The 18,020-nt window shown below is 43.0% G+C and overlaps 2 protein-coding genes across 2 annotated transcripts in view; one reads left to right on the top strand and one right to left on the bottom strand.

Annotated features, from left to right (window-relative positions):
- SYN3 (synapsin III) overlaps positions 1–18,020 on the top strand; it is a 222,306-nt gene that overhangs the window by 118,776 nt on the left and 85,510 nt on the right. The gene's annotated exons all lie outside the window — the stretch shown is intronic.
- The window catches only part of TIMP3 (TIMP metallopeptidase inhibitor 3), a 28,707-nt gene continuing 12,009 nt past the window's right edge, over positions 1,323–18,020 (bottom strand). The window contains exons 2-5 of the mRNA XM_069763163.1: positions 13,605–13,687; positions 5,736–5,847; positions 3,015–3,136; positions 1,323–2,760 (exon numbers count right to left, since the gene is read on the bottom strand). Of these exons, the coding sequence (XP_069619264.1) occupies positions 2,563–2,760; positions 3,015–3,136; positions 5,736–5,847; positions 13,605–13,687 (515 nt within the window). The 3' untranslated portion in view covers positions 1,323–2,562. The remainder of the gene's footprint in view (positions 2,761–3,014; positions 3,137–5,735; positions 5,848–13,604; positions 13,688–18,020) is intronic.

Raw genomic sequence — 18,020 nt, 5'->3', positions numbered from 1 at the left:
TGATGATTTTCTCGTTGTTTCATCGTTGTCACTTTGGTTGTGAATGGAGAATAAAACTACAAAAAAAAAATAAAAAAAATAATAAAAAAATAAAGTTGACCCGCCCCTTTAAATTCTGTTTCCCGTGGCTCCGTGGACAGGAGTTGCGGAGGATAGGAGTTGTAGTTTGACCCAACCCGATTGCTTTTTATGGGAGCTACGAAGCAAAGTTTTACGAAAATACAACTTTCTAAATCTACCTACAAAAAAAAAACAAACAAAAAAAACCCGACATAAAACGCAGCGCTCCGCATCAGACACCAAGAATATTTTCTGCAAATATATAAAAGCATATTCATATAAAATATCCTTCTCTGTGATATAATTGTAGCAAACCTTGTAAATAGCGTAAAAAAAAAACAAAAAAAAAACCTATTCCCTACTTGGAATGGAGTGAAGATATATTAAAAAAACAAAAAAAAAAACCTTTCCTCTACAATCGATAAATAATAAGAGAAAATTAAAAATATATATATATATATATAAACAGGAAATAGGTTACGTCACACAATCGCGGTAAAACTTAGTCACCCATTATGTCAGAAAATCCAGAATTTATATTAGAGATCTACATATAAATGCTTCTATAAAAAAAAATCCAGTAAAAAAAGAAACAAAAAAATAGATATAATTTAGGGACACGTCAAGGCACCACAGCTCAGTGCAGATTGTTTTAGAATATTCTCAAAGGAATATTGAAAAAAAAAAAAAAAAACATTTTGGATAAAACTTTTGTAAGGATATCCTGAAATTTGGATAGGGTGTAAATATGTACTTTTTCTTACCTGGTGTAAATGCCGCCGTTCTCCTGAATCTGGCGATGTTAGTCTTGTGTTCCTACGCCTCTCCATTCCTGAGATATGACCCTTTCTTTTTTTTATATAGAATTCCAGTCTTGTTAGCCAAGTGGGTGTAGTCCTCCTTGAAGACCATGCCTGGTTGTACAAATGATTAAGTTTGCATACTGGGAAGAAAGGGTCATATCTCAGGAACGGAGAGGCGCAGGAACAAAAAAAAAACATCGCCGGATTCAGGAGAACGGCGGCATTTACACCAGGTTGACAAATTGTCATTGCAAGTGACAGGTCTGAAATGTTTTAATAACAAATATAAAAACAGCCAGTAAATAAGAGCACCCCTATAGACTCGGAGGTGCAACTGCATATGATACATTTTATAATCCTCATTATCATGAGTGTAAATACGACCCATGTCTCACTTTGTGACCCAAAACTGATTATTCCTACATCCTGCTGTACGTAAAATACAAAAGAGAACCTAAATTTTAGTCTTAACTACTAAGATTATTTATTCGATTTTCATCGTAACACTCAGTTCTTTTTTTTATCGTTTTGACCTCATTTCACACCACATTGGTTTGTATATTCTTATTCCCGTCGGATTACATAAAGGGGACTGTACAGAATTTAAAAAAATGGCCGATTTCTTCTAAAATAGCGCCACACCTGTCAACAGGCCGTGTGTGGTATTGCAACTTAGCCACATTTACTTCAATAGAGCTAAACTGTAGCAACAATTACAGGCCCGTGCATTGATGTGGGCGCTCTTTGTGGAAGAAATCAGCCATGTTTTCTCATCTTGTACAACTTTTTTTCTTTTATAAAATAAAAATTAAAGGCGTTTTGCAATATTTTCATTCAGTTGATCCAAAATATTGAATCCTAGATTTTATCATACGCGATAAAGATATATACATATTTTATTTTTTATACAAAAAAGTTTAATTTTAAGTCCAAATACTATATATAGAACTCCAGGCCACAAGAGGGCGCTGCATCTGAATCTGTGGCCTTTTTATAGTTTACCGCCTGGGCCACTGTAACCTTCATAGTCATCTAAAATAGCTTATTTTTTTTTTAAAAAATTTTATGGATATTTTCTGCCCAGACCCGCAAGGCATCACACATGACCAATTATTGCCATCATCCTAACCTGCCTAGCTAGGCATAGTCAGTCTCACAAATCATATGCGAGGGTTGACCTGGTCCAACATTTCACATTAAAATATCTAAATCACCCCTTTACTTTATCCTCCTCGCCGAAAAAAAATGCACTAATCGCAACCTAGAAGCCATATCTGTAATTTTTTTTTTTCTAACACAGCACTCCTTGTGGCCGGAGGTTGAATTACAAAAAAAAAAAAAAAAATCCACTGCACTGTTTCACCATGGTAGGATTTTTTCCCCACTAATGACAGTCTCTAGTAATGGCCTAATAGACCATTCGTAGAAGGAAGGAGAAGAAAATCGAGCAAGTACCCTGCACATAATCTGGCCTAAATGGGTGATTGGAAAATTTAAAAACAAAAAAATTACAAAAATAAAAAAAAGTGATTAAAAATATACTTTCAGTATGATGGTAAAGACGTGTGTGTTCCAAGTGCTATTTTTTTTTTTTTAGCAAGAAATCAGGCACTAATTTCATTGCTGTATATACTTCAGGGTTACTGTCCTTTTACAGTTTTTTTTCTGGGGGGGTCTCCCCTTTAAGTGTCCGACGGCTTCAGGGGTCCGTGGTGTTGATTACGGATTTGTCTGGTGGTGTCCATCCTCTGGACCAACTGCAGTAACCTTCCTTCTGCTTGACGCAGACGTAATTCTTAGACTGGTAGCCGGGGATGCCAAAGTTGGAGAGCATATCCGTCCACAGACACTCGCTCTTCGACGTGATGAAGCACGGGAGGTAATAGCAAGGCTTGATCTGTGAAAAAAAAAAAAAAATGAAGGAGGACCATTTAGGAGAGTTTCATAATTACGGTGTACTGTTTCTTTAAATTGTCAGTGGGTGGAGCCTCTAAGTGGGAGGGACCTAAAACAAGTCTGTGCAGCCTGTAGATGCACTCTACTCTACAGCAAAAAGGGTATCAAATCAATTATATGAATCGATCGGTCGGGCGATCGTCAGTGATTGGACCTAGATTGTATTGGGGGTAACCAAGGATTGCCCCCCCGTACCTTGCAGCTACATCCCTGGTGGTAGCGGTGATTGAGTCCCTTGCGCTGGGCAAGTGTCAGCTTATCCCACTTCTCGATCAGGTTACACAGGCCGGTGTACACCTTCCCCTCGTACACACGCCCTAGGAGGAAGAAGACGAGACCTATTATAACCCCATAAAATCCATATTATATATTATACCGTATTATTATACCGCTATACTATTATTACTAATTGGTCATTGATGTTCAGCCTTTGTTAGTTACGAGAACGTTGGATTAAGAGGAGCATTGCACAATGGGGAGTAGGGATCTTCATCTCTGCTCTCTCCGATTTTCTGAGAAGGCGAGAATAGGACACTTAAAAGTGGAGACCCTTCGCCAAAAGATGACCTCTTCCATTAGTATCAAAGCGTAATTGTGCCATAATAGGGTTAAATAATAATATGCAATATAATAAATAATACCGCCACATAGTGCCGATATAATAGTACCATACAGTGTCCACATAACGGCATAATATGTTGCCCTAATAATACCGCCATACAGGGCCTGGTTAATACTATAATGCAGTCAGATGACAATTACTGCGTCTACATAATACCACAATATAGTGCTCATTTAAAACCATAACAACCTAATACATTGCCTTAATAATTCCACTAGACAACTGTATCCAAATAATACCGCCATACAGTGCCGTACAGTGTACATATATCTGCATAATACATGGATACAGAGAATGCTATAGTGCAGTGGGCAACAACTGTGTCCACACAATACCGTCATATAGTACCTTGCAGAGAATATATAGCAGCATAATACATTGCCTTGATAATACTACTATATAGTGACTAGAAAGTACTGTAGTGAAATTAACAACTGGATCCACATAATACCGCCACATAGTTATATACATTGCCTCCATAGTAACACTAGACCTTGATAGTGCCATACTGCAGTGGACACAGTACAGTGGACAACAACCGTATCGACATAATACTGACATATAGTAACGTACGGACTATATATAGCAGCATAATACATTGATACAGTGCCTAGATAATACCATAATACAGTCGAGAACAACTGTATCCACATAATTCTGCCATATAGTACCGTACGGAGTATATATAGCAGATTATACATTGGTACAGTGCCTAAATGACACCATAGTGCAGTGGGCAACAAATGAGTCCATATAATACTGCCATACAGTACCGTACGGAGTATATATAGCAGTATTATACATTGGTACAGCGCCTAAATGACACCATAGTGCAGTGGGCAACAAATGAGTCCATATAATACCGCCATACAGTACCGTACGGAGTATATATAGCAGTATTATACATTGGTACAGCGCCTAAATGACACCATAGTGCAGTGGGCAACAAATGAGTCCATATAATACCGCCATACAGTACCGTACGGAGTATATATAGCAGCATTATACATTGGTACAGCGCCTAAATGACACCATAGTGCAGTGGGCAACAAATGTGTCCATATAATACCGCCATACAGTACCGTACGGAGTATATATAGCAGATTATACATTGGTACAGTGCCTAAATGATACCATGGTGCAGTGGGCAACAACTGTGTCCACCTAATACCGCCATATAGTACCATAGGAAGCATATATAGCAGATTATACATTGGTACAGTGCCTAAATGACACCATAGTGCAGTGGGCAACAAATGTGTCCATATAATACCGCCATACAGTACCGTACGGAGTATATATAGCAGCATTATACATTGGTACAGCGCCTAAATGACACCATAGTGCAGTGGGCAACAAATGTGTCCATATAATACCGCCATACAGTACCGTACGGAGTATATATAGCAGATTATACATTGGTACAGTGCCTAAATGACACCATAGTGCAGTGGGCAACAAATGTGTCCATATAATACCGCCATACAGTACCGTACGGAGTATATATAGCAGCATTATACATTGGTACAGTGCCTAAATGACACCATAGTGCAGTGGGCAACAAATGTGTCCATATAATACCGCCATACAGTACCGTACGGAGTATATATAGCAGCATTATACATTGGTACAGCGCCTAAATGACACCATAGTGCAGTGGGCAACAAATGTGTCCATATAATACCGCCATACAGTACCGTACGGAGTATATATAGCAGATTATACATTGGTACAGTGCCTAAATGACACCATAGTGCAGTGGGCAACAAATGTGTCCATATAATACCGCCATACAGTACCGTACGGAGTATATATAGCAGCATTATACATTGGTACAGTGCCTAAATGACACCATAGTGCAGTGGGCAACAAATGTGTCCATATAATACCGCCATACAGTACCGTACGGAGTATATATAGCAGCATTATACATTGGTACAGCGCCTAAATGACACCATAGTGCAATGGGCAACAAATGTGTCCATATAATACCGCCATACAGTACCGTACGGAGTATATATAGCAGCATTATACATTGTTACAGCGCCTAAATGACACCATAGTGCAGTGGGCAGCAAATGTGTCCATATAATACCGCCATACAGTACCGTACGGAGTATATATAGCAGCATAATACATTTATACAGCGACTAAATAATACCACAGTGCAGTGGGCAACAAATGTGTCCATATAATACTGCCATACAGTACCGTACGGAGTATATATAGCAGCATAATACATTTATACAGCGCCTAAATAATACCACAGTGCAGTGGACAATATGTGTACCCACCTGTGATGAGATACTGGTACTTATTGACCTCCAGCTTGACTCCGCACAGGCTCTCCGAAGACTCGGTGTAGATGTACTGCACATGAGGCATCTTCTTAAAGCCACGGTACATCTGCAGGGAATCAGGAAACACAAGGAGTCAATTCCACATAATACATTCGGATGAACAATGCCAAGAAAAAAAAAACGAGAAAAAAACAAAACAATAAACTCTATAAATATGTGCTCCATATTGTCTGGATATTTTCCCATCTATTAAGCGAACGTATGGGAATATCTGCAGCAGGATAGGGGAGGATGACTAATGTTGAAAATGGGGCCCTGGGCCTCATGTAAGCGTTTTTAGACTTTTTCTTCTTGTTATTTCAGCCGAAATAATACTGCCATATAATGCCAAAATAATACAATATATAGTCCACATAATACAACCTTATAGTGCCATTATACCGCCACATTCAGCTCACATAATAACACTATATTATACTACCATATACAGCCTACATAATACCACCATATAGTGCGAAGATTAAACAGCCATATACAGTTCACAAAATACCATCATAAAGTGCAAATAATATGCTACCATATACAGCCTACTTTATACCACCATATAGTGCCAAGATAATACTGTCATAAACTATATCTCCATATCGTGCCAATATACTACCTTATACAGCTCACAAAATAGTGTACCACTATATAGTGGCAATGATATGCTACCATATACAGCATACATAATACCACCATATATGCCAAGATTAAACTGCCATAAACAGTTCACAATATAGTGCCAATAATATTCTACCATACAAAGGTCATGCAATGCTACCTTACTATATAGTGCCAATATAATGCTGCCTTATACAGCTCACAAAATGCCACCCAATAGTGCCAATAATATATTACCATATACAGTCAATACCGCCATATAGTGCCACTAATATATTACCATATACAGCCTATATAATGACGCCATATAGTGCCAATAATATATTACCATATACAACCTACTGTACATAATACTACCAGATAGTGCCAATAATATATTACCATATACAGCCTATATAATACCGCAATATAGTGCCAATAATATATTACCATATACAACCTACATAATACTACCAGATAGTGCCAATATATTCCTATATACAGTCTATATAATACCGCCATATAGTGCTAATAATATAGTACCATGTACAGCCTATATAATACCACCATATAGTGCCAATAATAAATTACCATATGCAGCCTATAGAATACCGCCATATAGTGCCAATAATATATTACCATATACAGTCAATACCGCCATATAGTGCCACTAATATATTCCTATATACAGCCTATATAATACCGCCATATAGTGCTAATAATATATTACCATGTACAGCCTATATAATACCACCATATAGTGCCAATAATAAATTACCATATGCAGCCTATAGAATACCGCCATATAGTGCCAATAATATATTACCATATACAACCTACATAATACTACCAGATAGTGCCAATACATTCCTATATACAGTCTATATAATACCGCCATATAGTGCCAATAATATATTACCATATACAACCTACATAATACTACCAGATAGTGCCAATAATACAGCTTATATAATACCGCCATATAGTGCCAATAATATATTACCATATACAGTCAATACCGCCATATAGTGCCACTAATATATTACCATATACAGCCTATATAATACCGCCATATAGTGCCAATAATATATTACCATATAAAACCTACTGTACATAATACTACCAGATAGTGCCAATAATATATTACCATATACAGCCTATATAATACCGCCATATAGTCCCAAGATAATACTGCCATGAACAAAATACCACAATACTGTGTAGTGCCAAGATAAAACTGCCATTAGCAGCTCACAAAATACTGTACCACCATATAGTGGCATTGATATGCTACCATATACAGCCTACATAGTACCACCATATAGTACCAACATTATACTGCCTTATACAGCTCACATAATACTTCCATATAATGCCTATATAATATTATGATATATAATACCACTATATAGTGCAGAGATAAAACTACCATATACAGCCCACATAATACCACCATATAGTGCCCACATAATATGCAATATTCCAAATTATTCTGTTACATAGCCCACATTATATTGGCATATTAGTTATATATAATACTGCACTTGGTTCCTGGATAACACCGCCATACACTGCCTAATAGTATCGGGAAGATTTAGTTTGCTCTTTGTGGGCGCTCAAAGAGATTTGGACCTTGGGCAATTGCCCAGTTTGTCTCTAGTAGTGAAGTATCTCAGTAGATGGGCCACCTTAGGACGGTGGAGCAGGGAGCATTGAGGAAGATATTGTGGAGATACGACGCCATTTTTTTCACACTCCCTGCGCCGTCCGCTTCACAACCCGGATCTGCTAATCAGACTCAGTCTGGTTTTATTGGGCTCTTGACAAGCTTAATAAGTCCCAGATGTCTCCTTATCAGGTCCAGATGGCTCGCTGGGTGGACACGTCAACGTTTATTAGTAGCCAATGGTGACTTCAAACGAGAAGACTGATCCATGGCCAAGTCCAGAGCTGCCATTGTATGACTACACAGCGTCAACATCTGTGACATCATGGGCCTTCATAATCTGGATGCAACTTGAAGAACTTTTCCAAATTGTCTCAATGTCCAATTCTCATGGGAACAGACCAGAAATGTCTCCACCATTGTGACGAGTAGCCGTCAACACTAAACGTTGGTGCTCATCATGAGACAACAGGGAATAACCCAGACTCCTATACGCTCCAGGACATTTGTCCTTTCTGGAATCCTCTAAGTCTTCCTGGTCCATCCTGCCCTTCTGATCGTTACTTCATCTTCATGTTTGGAGACCTCTTGGTTGGTGAGACATGAGATGTTTAACGTTCTTCTGGTGCATTAATGGAAAGCAGTATGCCTACCCTACTTCATGACAAGACATCTACTTATTTTAGTACTTTCTTAATTTCATAAGTGCATGACCAATTAAGTTAATACCTTCTGGTCATGGAGACATCTTCATTTGCACCACCATGAGCAATAAACTCCCATCATCTTGTGGTTCTGCTCATCCGCCTTTGGTCCATGAGGGTGAACACCGCTCTTCCCTTCTGATCGTTAACACATCTTTGTGTCCTGAGACCTTATGGTTGGTGAGACATCTGTGTGCTCATCCTTGGACCTTCTTAGCTTTGCTGGACCAATGAACACCATATTTTGTCCTGGTCACTGAGACATCTTTATATCCTATGTTTCTACCATCATGTGTACAGATGGTGTCCACCTCTTCTTTATTAGTCAGTAGGACATCTACCTCTTGGTTTTTATTTTTGTCCATTCCTAGACCGGAGCTCAAATATATCTGCTCATCTCGGGACCTCCTCTGATACATGACTAGAGAAGAACCCTAATGGTTGATGAGACATCTGTTCATACTTTTTTGGTGGCTATTCTTTCCCTCTGGTCACTGAGACATCTTTTTGTCCTAAGACCTTCTTTGCACCACTGGTGAATGAGGAATGAATGAAAACCATCCTCCCACATTGGTTGTTTTACTTGTCTTTTTTGCTCTTTGTGTGATATTCCATGGCCAATGACCTCCATCCTTCCCTTCAGGTCAATAAGACATTTGTCAGCCCTGAGACTTTTTGATTGATGAGACATCTGTTCATTCTGAGATTTCCAATGCTTTTCTGGTAAGGAGCAATATATCTAGTATACTTGTTGGTGAAACATCTACCAGTTCTGGGACTGTCTTGGCTTCGTTGATGCATTACTTGTAAACACCATCCCTCCCATCTGGTCACTAAGACATCTCTATGTCCTGAGACCTCCTTTGCAATAATGGAACCTGAGCAATGAATGCTCTTCTCCTATTTTAAATAGTTAATCATTAATTATTAGTTATCTGCCTTCTTGGTCCATGGCATGAGCAGTGAACACCATCTGTCCATTCTGGTGTTTTGAGACATTATCATATGTGGACACCTTTTTAGATGATCACCTACTTCAGTTGGTTCGACATCTGCTCATCTTTTTATATTTTTTTGCATCACTCTTCTTTATTGGTTAGATATCTGATCACTAGTCAAGAAAGAAGCAAGGCGACTAATAAAGAAGGGTGATGCCCACTTGAGAACGATGAGCAGATATCTGACCAATCAATTGTCGAGCAATGAAAGTCTCCAGACATGATGATGTCTCAAGGACCAGAAGGTAGGGATGGTGTTTATTGGTCATGCTATGGACAAAGAAGGCAGTGAAAAAAAAGCAGAAGGGTGATGTCCACTTAAGCATCAGCAAGGAAACAAAGAGAGATTAGCAGAAGACTCGATATTAAAAATAAGAGGATGGTGTCACTGGGTCATGCTGTGGCAAAGAAGGCCGAGAAAAATGAACACCACCATCCTCCTATTTTGAATCTTGAGGCGTCTGCTCCTCCCACTTTGCTTCTTTGCTGGTACTTAAGTGAGCATCGCCCTTTGGCACATTTTTCGCTGCCTTCTTTATCCATAGCATGACCAAGAAACACGATCCCTACCTTCTGGTCCTTGAGACATCATAATGTCTGGAGACTTTCCTTGCTCGACAATTGAATGGTCAGATATCTGCTCATCGTTCTTTGCTGGTGCTTAAGTGAGCATCCCCCTTCGACACAGTTTTCTCTGCCTTCTTTATCCATAGCATGACCATGAAACATCATCCCTACCTTCCGGTCCTTGAGACATCATAATGTCTGGAGACTTCCCTTTCTCGACAATTGATTGGTCAGATATCTGCTCATCGTTCTATGCTCCTCTGCTGGTGCTCAAGTGGGCATCACCCTTCTTTATTCGTCTCATTCTTCATTCTTCCTTGTTAGATGGGTGACATCTGTTCATCCTAAGACGTTCTTTGCCTAGTCGGTGCCCCAACTTTACATATCACTTATAGACTTCTCCCTGTTGACCTTAACATCTTGCTACAACACCAAATTTGCTCTTGACGTTCAGCTTGGACCACGCATGAAGAACCTAAAGCCGTGGCCATGGATATTCATCACTCATTATGAATTTTTTGATGTTAGAAGGGAAACCTTTGGTTTCCTTTCTAAGGCTGGGCGACCACTTCGGCCAAATCTGCCCTTATCCCACCACGGGCACAGCTGAATCTCATAATCATCATTAGTCTGCGCCCCTCACAGAGCCCCCCTCGACTTTGTACATAAATACCGCCATTATTACCCAGACGGCCCGTGTCCCGCTCCCTGAAGCTTTATTCCCTTAATAAGTTGCAGGTTTTGTAGATTTTGTGCCAAAGTATTACTTGGTGAGGAAATAAGCCAGCCTCATGACTGGGGGGCGGTCGCTGCCAAATCCTTTAACCCCATCCATATTACAGAGTCCCGGATCAGATGTTCAGGAGGCCCGGGGAAGTCTACGAGGCTCCACAGAATGATACTACGGGGGAAAAAGAGAGATCTCCCGGACTCCTGGAAGAGTCGGCAAAGAGTCCTGTGTGAGCCGTGCACTCGCCTCTCCCCACTCATGCTCTTCCCTCCCCTGCCGGGTACAACCTCCGGCGACTGAGTCCGTATACAGGGGCTCTGTATATGAGGGATGAGTGGGGTCTGTATATGAGGGATGTGCGGGGTCTGTATATGAGGGATGTGCGGGGTCTGTATATGAGGGATGTGCGGGGTCTGTATATGAGGGATGTGCGGGGTCTGTATATGAAGGATGTGCGGGGTCTGTATATGAGGGATGTGTGGGGTCTGTATATGAGGGATGAGTGGGGTCTGTATATGAGGGATGTGTGGGGTCTGTATATGAGGGATGTGTGGGGTCTGTATATGAGGGATGAGTGGGCTCTGTATATGAGGGATGTGCGGGGTCTGTATATGAGGGATGTGCGGGGTCTGTATATGAGGGATGAGTGGGGTCTGTATATGAGGGATGAGTGGGCTCTGTATATGAGGGATGTGGGGAGTCTGTATATGAGGGATGTGTGGGGTCTGTATATGAGGGATGTGCGGGGTCTGTATATGAGGGATGTGCGGGGTCTGTATATGAGGGATGAGTGGGGTCTGTATATGAGGGATGTGTGGGGTCTGTATATGAGGGATGAGTGGGGTCTGTATATGAGGGATGTGCGGGGTCTGTATATGAGGGATGTGCGGGGTCTGTATATGAGGGATGTGCGGGGTCTGTATATGAGGGATGTGCGGGGTCTGTATATGAGGGATGTGCGGGGTCTGTATATGAGGGATGTGTGGGGTCTGTATATGAGGGATGAGTGGGGTCTGTATATGAGGGATGTGCGGGGTCTGTATATGAGGGATGTGGGGGGTCTGTATATGAGGGATGTGGGGGGTCTGTATATGAGGGATGTGGGGGGTCTGTATATGAGGGATGTGGGGGGGTCTGTATATGAGGGATGTGGGGGGTCTGTATATGAGGGATGTGCGGGGTCTTTATACAGGAGGGTTCTAGTCTGAGGTCCCAATACATAATGGTCCTGGTCTGTTTACAGGTGGGGTTTGGTCTGAGGTCCTTATACAGGAGGGTTGTGGTCTCAGGTCCTTATACATGAATGTTCTGGTCTAGGGTCTGTATACAGGAGGGGTCTGGTCTGGGGTCCTTATACAAGAGGGTTCTGGTCTGTATACAGGAGGGTTCTGGTCTGAGGTCCTTATACAGGAAGATTCTGGTCTCAGGTCCTTATACATGATTGTTCTGGTCTGGGGTCTGTATACAGGAGGGGTCTGGTCTGGGGTCCTTATACAAGAGGGTTCTGGTCTGTATACAGGAGGGTTCTGGTCTGAGGTCCTTATACAGGAAGATTCTGGTCTCAGGTCCTTATACATGAATGTTCTGGTCTGGGGTCCTTATACAAGAGGGTTCTGGTCTGTATACAGGAGTGTTCTGGTCTCAGGTCCTTATGCATGATTGTTCTGGTCTGGGGTCTGTATTCAGGAGAGTTCTGGTCTGGGTCCTTATACAAGAGGGTTCTGGTCTCAGGTCCTTATACATGATTGTTCTGGTCTGAGTTCCTTATACAGGAGGGGTCTGGTCTGAGTTCCGCATGCAGGAGGGGTATGGTCTGAGTTCCTTATACAGGAGGGGTCTGGTCTGAGTTCCGCATGCAGGAGGGGTCTGGTCTGAGTTCTTTATACAGGAGGGGTCTGGTCTTCCATTTCATTTAAAGGGCCAGTAACCCTAAAGTTATCAGCTGTCAGTCGGCCTGAATTGGCTGATAACAGGGAACAACAGCTTGGTAAATAAAGAGCGCACAATTTAAGTTCATCGTCTCTTTAAGAAATCTGGACTTCTCTACAAAGGGAGGATTGGCAGAGAACGGGCTGCCATTCCTGTCTGCGGCCCGCCGCCCTCCCGGGAACCAGGAATATCATTTCTTTTGCCCAAAAGCGTTTTAGTATCACCGGTTGGAAGCGGAGACCACCCTAAGCCAGCGCGGACCTCTGCAGAGGGGCGAGGTCCCTGACCTCATCTGTTTACCGCAAATCTGGGGTAAACACATGAAATAATCCCCCTTTCCCGCCCGCAGGGGACATCAGGAATGTGCAGAGCAGCGGCGTCTAAAGGGTTAACACCTGAGCCAATATAAACATGCCTTTATAAAGGGTCCGGTCTATATAGGGCGGGGGCTGCCGTCACAGTGTGTCAGTGAGGGCTCCTCATACAATGGGCCTATGTTCCTACACTTGTCACCATCCCCGACGCTGACGTCACTACACCGCCCCTACTGGTGTCAGAGCCGCGGCCTCGGATCCTGAAACACTCTGTGCTGCTGACAATCCACACACTTAACGCCGCCTTCCTCACCTTCATCTGCTTTATGGTGTAGCGCATCGTCCCGAACGGACCGTCGTTCATCAGCTTCTTGCCCACGACTTTGGCTCTGATCACTGTAACGGGAGGAGGAAAAAAAAAAAATATTGGTCAAAATATTATTCATCGCTTAAATACTTTGCGCAGCTGTGAGCCGTCAAGTTTTTTTTTTTTCCCATCATCACCGGCTTCACAATATACAGAAGAAAAAAAAGCAAAAACTCAACCCGCACCATACACAACCGCTTTCTACTGATGAGTTATGGTGCCATTTCTGCCCCTCCCACCAACCAATCAATGATCAGGAAAGGGATCGAGGCGATCTAGCGATCCCATGTTATTGTTTCGCATCGCTTCTTCACCGTCATCACCCGTGGTGTCCTCTGCAGCTGCACCCTGCGGTCGGGAGCCGCCAAGAGAGAATATGGCCACCCCTGCTGCAGTTCCCTGCACGGCCAGTTGGCATGGGGGGGGCACCACTGTGCCGAGGTGACCCCATTCTTGCAAATGGGGCTCACAGTAGAAGGTCCCCCTTTAATGTGAGGATTGGGGACCCCCACTGATCATTACTTATTAGGTGGGAATACACCTTCACACTTACAGAGGATGGGCCGGACTGGAAGGCTGCGATCACACGCTGCGGTTTGTCCGACATTGTGGCCAATTTTGCAAAATTGCGTAAAAAATTGTGTTTTTTTGCAGCGATTTCTTACTTCGGATTACTATGGTGGGGACAGGAGAACAGGGGGACGGTCTCGAGGGGCACTGTAATGGCGGCCACACGAGGAATCTCCCCTGGTCTCAGAGATAAGGAGACGGCTGCAGAGTCAGGAATGTCTTGTAAAATTTTGCTGATTTTGACACTTGTGAAATGTAGCGTTATATAACAGGGCGAGGAGGGCGGACCGACCACGGGCGGCGGCGGAATGTGCTGCCGATGGGCGTACAAAAGCTTCATGTCCCAAGACTCGTATAAACCCTGACAGGCGGGATGCGAGATTAACTCCTGTGCTACCTGCTCAAAAGAATAGTATGGGACCCCAACCCGGTGTAACTCGAGGGGGCCACAGCCTTCAGAAAAAGTTCTCATATCAATGTGGTCATTTTTGGGGCTTCCTCCAAGTAGTCAACCTGGCAAGTCATTGATTTATATGACGTCGAACAATTGGGCTACCTACAAATAGCTAATCAATATGGCACGATGGGTCAGTCAGGCTTTCTTACAAGTTGCTTGGGTTCCTAGAAATCAATGGACTTCATTCCGGAGGTCGGTCGATCGACCTACCTAAAAGTAGTCAGTCAACTAACGTTTCCACCAAGCAGTTGGACAATTGGGCTTCTACAAGTAAGGTTTTCCATTGAGTACCTGGTTAATGTGGCTTCCTTCAGCAGGTTGACCAGTTAGACTTCCTAAAAGTAGTTGGTCAATTGGGCTTCCTGAAATATGGCTTCCTGTAAAGTGTTGGACAGTCAAGCTTGGTAATCGGTCATGTTTCCACATGTGGTTGGTCAATTGGGCTGGGTACAAATGGCTGGTTATATTCAAGGATTCCTAAAGCTAGTTGGGTAATTCACTTCCTACAGTTGTATAGTCACTTGGGCCACCTACCATTAATCAGTCACTACATGGAACTTCCAACAAGTAGTCATCCATCTGGGCTTTCTAACTGGGATTTCCATCAAGAAATTGGAAAATATGGCTTCCTACATGTGGTGTGCCAGTTACACAAGTAGTCCATCAATATGGCGTACTACAAATCCATTGGACTATTGAAAAGCTGTTGATTACCCAAGCCTTCTTATAGCAGGTTGAGTAATTGGACATTCTACAAGTGGATAGTCAATTGGGCTACGGACAGTAGTCAATGAATTTGGGTTTTCATCAAGTAGTTCACCTGTTTGGCTTCCTAGAAGTGGAAAGTCAGTTAGGGTTTTCATCAAGCAGTTAGATAACATGGCTTCCTACAGGAAACGGGCTAGTTAGACATCTATTGGTTCAATATGGCTTCCTACTGGCAGTTAATCAATTGCGCTTCAAACAAGTAGCTGGTTACTGAATGCTTCTGTGTAGTTAGTTGGGCAATCTGATCTTCTGGAGATGTTATTCAATAGGGCTACCTACAAGTAGTGGATCAATTCTGGTTTCTATCAAGTGGTTGATCAGTTGGGCTTCCTCCAAACAGAAAGTCAACTGAGGCTTCTGTCACGTTAATATGAATTATTCCATTTAGTCAATATATATGGCTTCCTAGAAGTAACTGATCAACTGTACCACTTACAGGCGATTTGTCAAATGGGCTACAAGTAGTCGATGAATTAGGATTTCCACCAAGCTAATTAACCAATTAGGCTTTCTACAAGTAGTAAGTCAACTGTACTTTCCTGCAAAGAGGTGGTCAACATTGCTTCTTACAAGTAGTCAATCAATAAGGCTTTCCTCAGACTGTATGCCGATGCGGTTTCCTACAGATGGTTGGCCGATAACGGCTTCCTACAGACGGTTGGCTGATACGGCTTACTACAGACTGTTGGCCGATACGGCTTCCCACAGACGGTTGGCCGATACGGCTTCCAACAGACGGTTGACCGATACGGCTTTCTACAGATGGTTGGCCGATACGGCTTCCTACAGACGGTTGGCCGATACGGCTTCCTACAGACGATTGGCCGATACGGCGTCCTATAGACGGTTGGCCGATACGGCTTCCTACAGACGGTTGGCCGATGGGACTTCCTACAGACGGTTGGCCGATACGGCTTCCTACAGACGGTTGGCCGATATGGCTTCCTACAGACGGTTGGCCGATATGGCTTCCTACAGACGGTTGGCCGATACGGCTTTCTGCAGACGGTTGGCCGATATGGCTTTCTAGAAACCGTTGGCCAATGACAGCTCCCTACAGACGGTTGACCGATATGGCTTCCTACAGACGGTTGGCTGATACGGCTTCCTAGAGACGGTTGGCCAGTACGGCTTCCTACAGATGATTGACCGACATGGCTTTCTACGGACGGCTGGCCGATACGGCTTCCTACAGACGATTGACAACTACAACTTCCTACAGACGATTGACAACTATGGCTTTCTATAGACGGTTGGCCGATACGGCTTCCTACAAGTAGTTTTCCAATGACTCTCCCACCACATCATCCAATGACATGACTCTCCATCGTAAATGAACGTAGGGGTGATACCTTTCTTTTCCGGTGTTTGTCACTCACACATTTATGTACCCCTTAAAGTGACATCACACCGCAGACATGACATCACTGGTCAGAGCCCCAGTCATTCACATGCTGCCATGAGACACAAGTGCTCTCACCAGGAGCGACGAAGAAATCCTAAGTGCTGAGCTGTGTCACAATCCTGAGGACACGACTGCCATCAGCATTACCCTCCAAACATGAGATCTAGGAAACTGTGTGTGGCATCTAATCCCAGGAATCCAAGAAACCTGATCCAGTCCTGACCGGTGGAAGACAGGAGGTTACACCCGGGTGACGATGGGCATCAATTATACCCACCTCCAGGGCACCAAAGGTCTGAGCTCGGAGATGTTGGTGTCTCCCAGCCCCGCATACCAAGCATATGTGACTATTACATCACTGTGTACACAGTTCCTATGCGAGTCAACATTTATAGACAAACCCTGTGTAGTCTGATCCTGCAGTCAGATGTTACTAAGCCCATTCTGCCCCCTACGATTGATAGGTACACAGGGTTTGTTTGTACTATAGTACTATGGAAACACATAGGTAAGCATAGGAGCTGTATACAGAAAACGAGACTATTTTCGATGGGTTCAGGACAAAGGAAGAGACATCTGCAGACCCATTATGACTGTTTCCTCAATAATAAGATACGGGAGAACCCCTGAGAACTTTACATAGATATCTGCACCCGGAAACTACTCTTCCCGAGTGTCTGGACGTGGCACGAAGATCAAAGCATAGCTCGTCGCGGCGGGCGCGCCAAGAGGACGAGAGCACTTAGGTGTGAAATAGTCCCAGGCTTCTCATGGAGACATTCGGAAGTAAGAGTTTCCCACAATAGACCAGTAAAATATTATTGAAAGTCGATCCGCTGACATTCCTGTCCGTCACATGTCACCGCGCCAAAGAAGAGGATGATGTTCACCTTTATATGGGGCGTGAAGGAGACAGAGGTAACTGACCTCTAACCTCAGGAGAAGCAGGAAATGTTTGATGTCCCTACTGAACCACTGAGCAGCCGCAGGCGGTAAAAAAATATGTTATTACCCAGAGGGTTAAAAAATTGTCGTAAAGTGTAAAGATGACCTGTCCCTCTTTTATCTGGAGTAAAAGCCGCTGTTCTCCTGAATCCAGCGATGTTTTTCTTGTGTTTGTACGCCCCTCCGTTCCTGAGATACGGCCCTTTCTTCCCTATGT

This window comes from Ranitomeya imitator, chromosome 4 (genome assembly GCF_032444005.1).
Source record: "Ranitomeya imitator isolate aRanImi1 chromosome 4, aRanImi1.pri, whole genome shotgun sequence".
NCBI lineage: Eukaryota > Metazoa > Chordata > Amphibia > Anura > Dendrobatidae > Ranitomeya > Ranitomeya imitator.
This window is presented reverse-complemented; position numbering and strand designations above follow the sequence as displayed.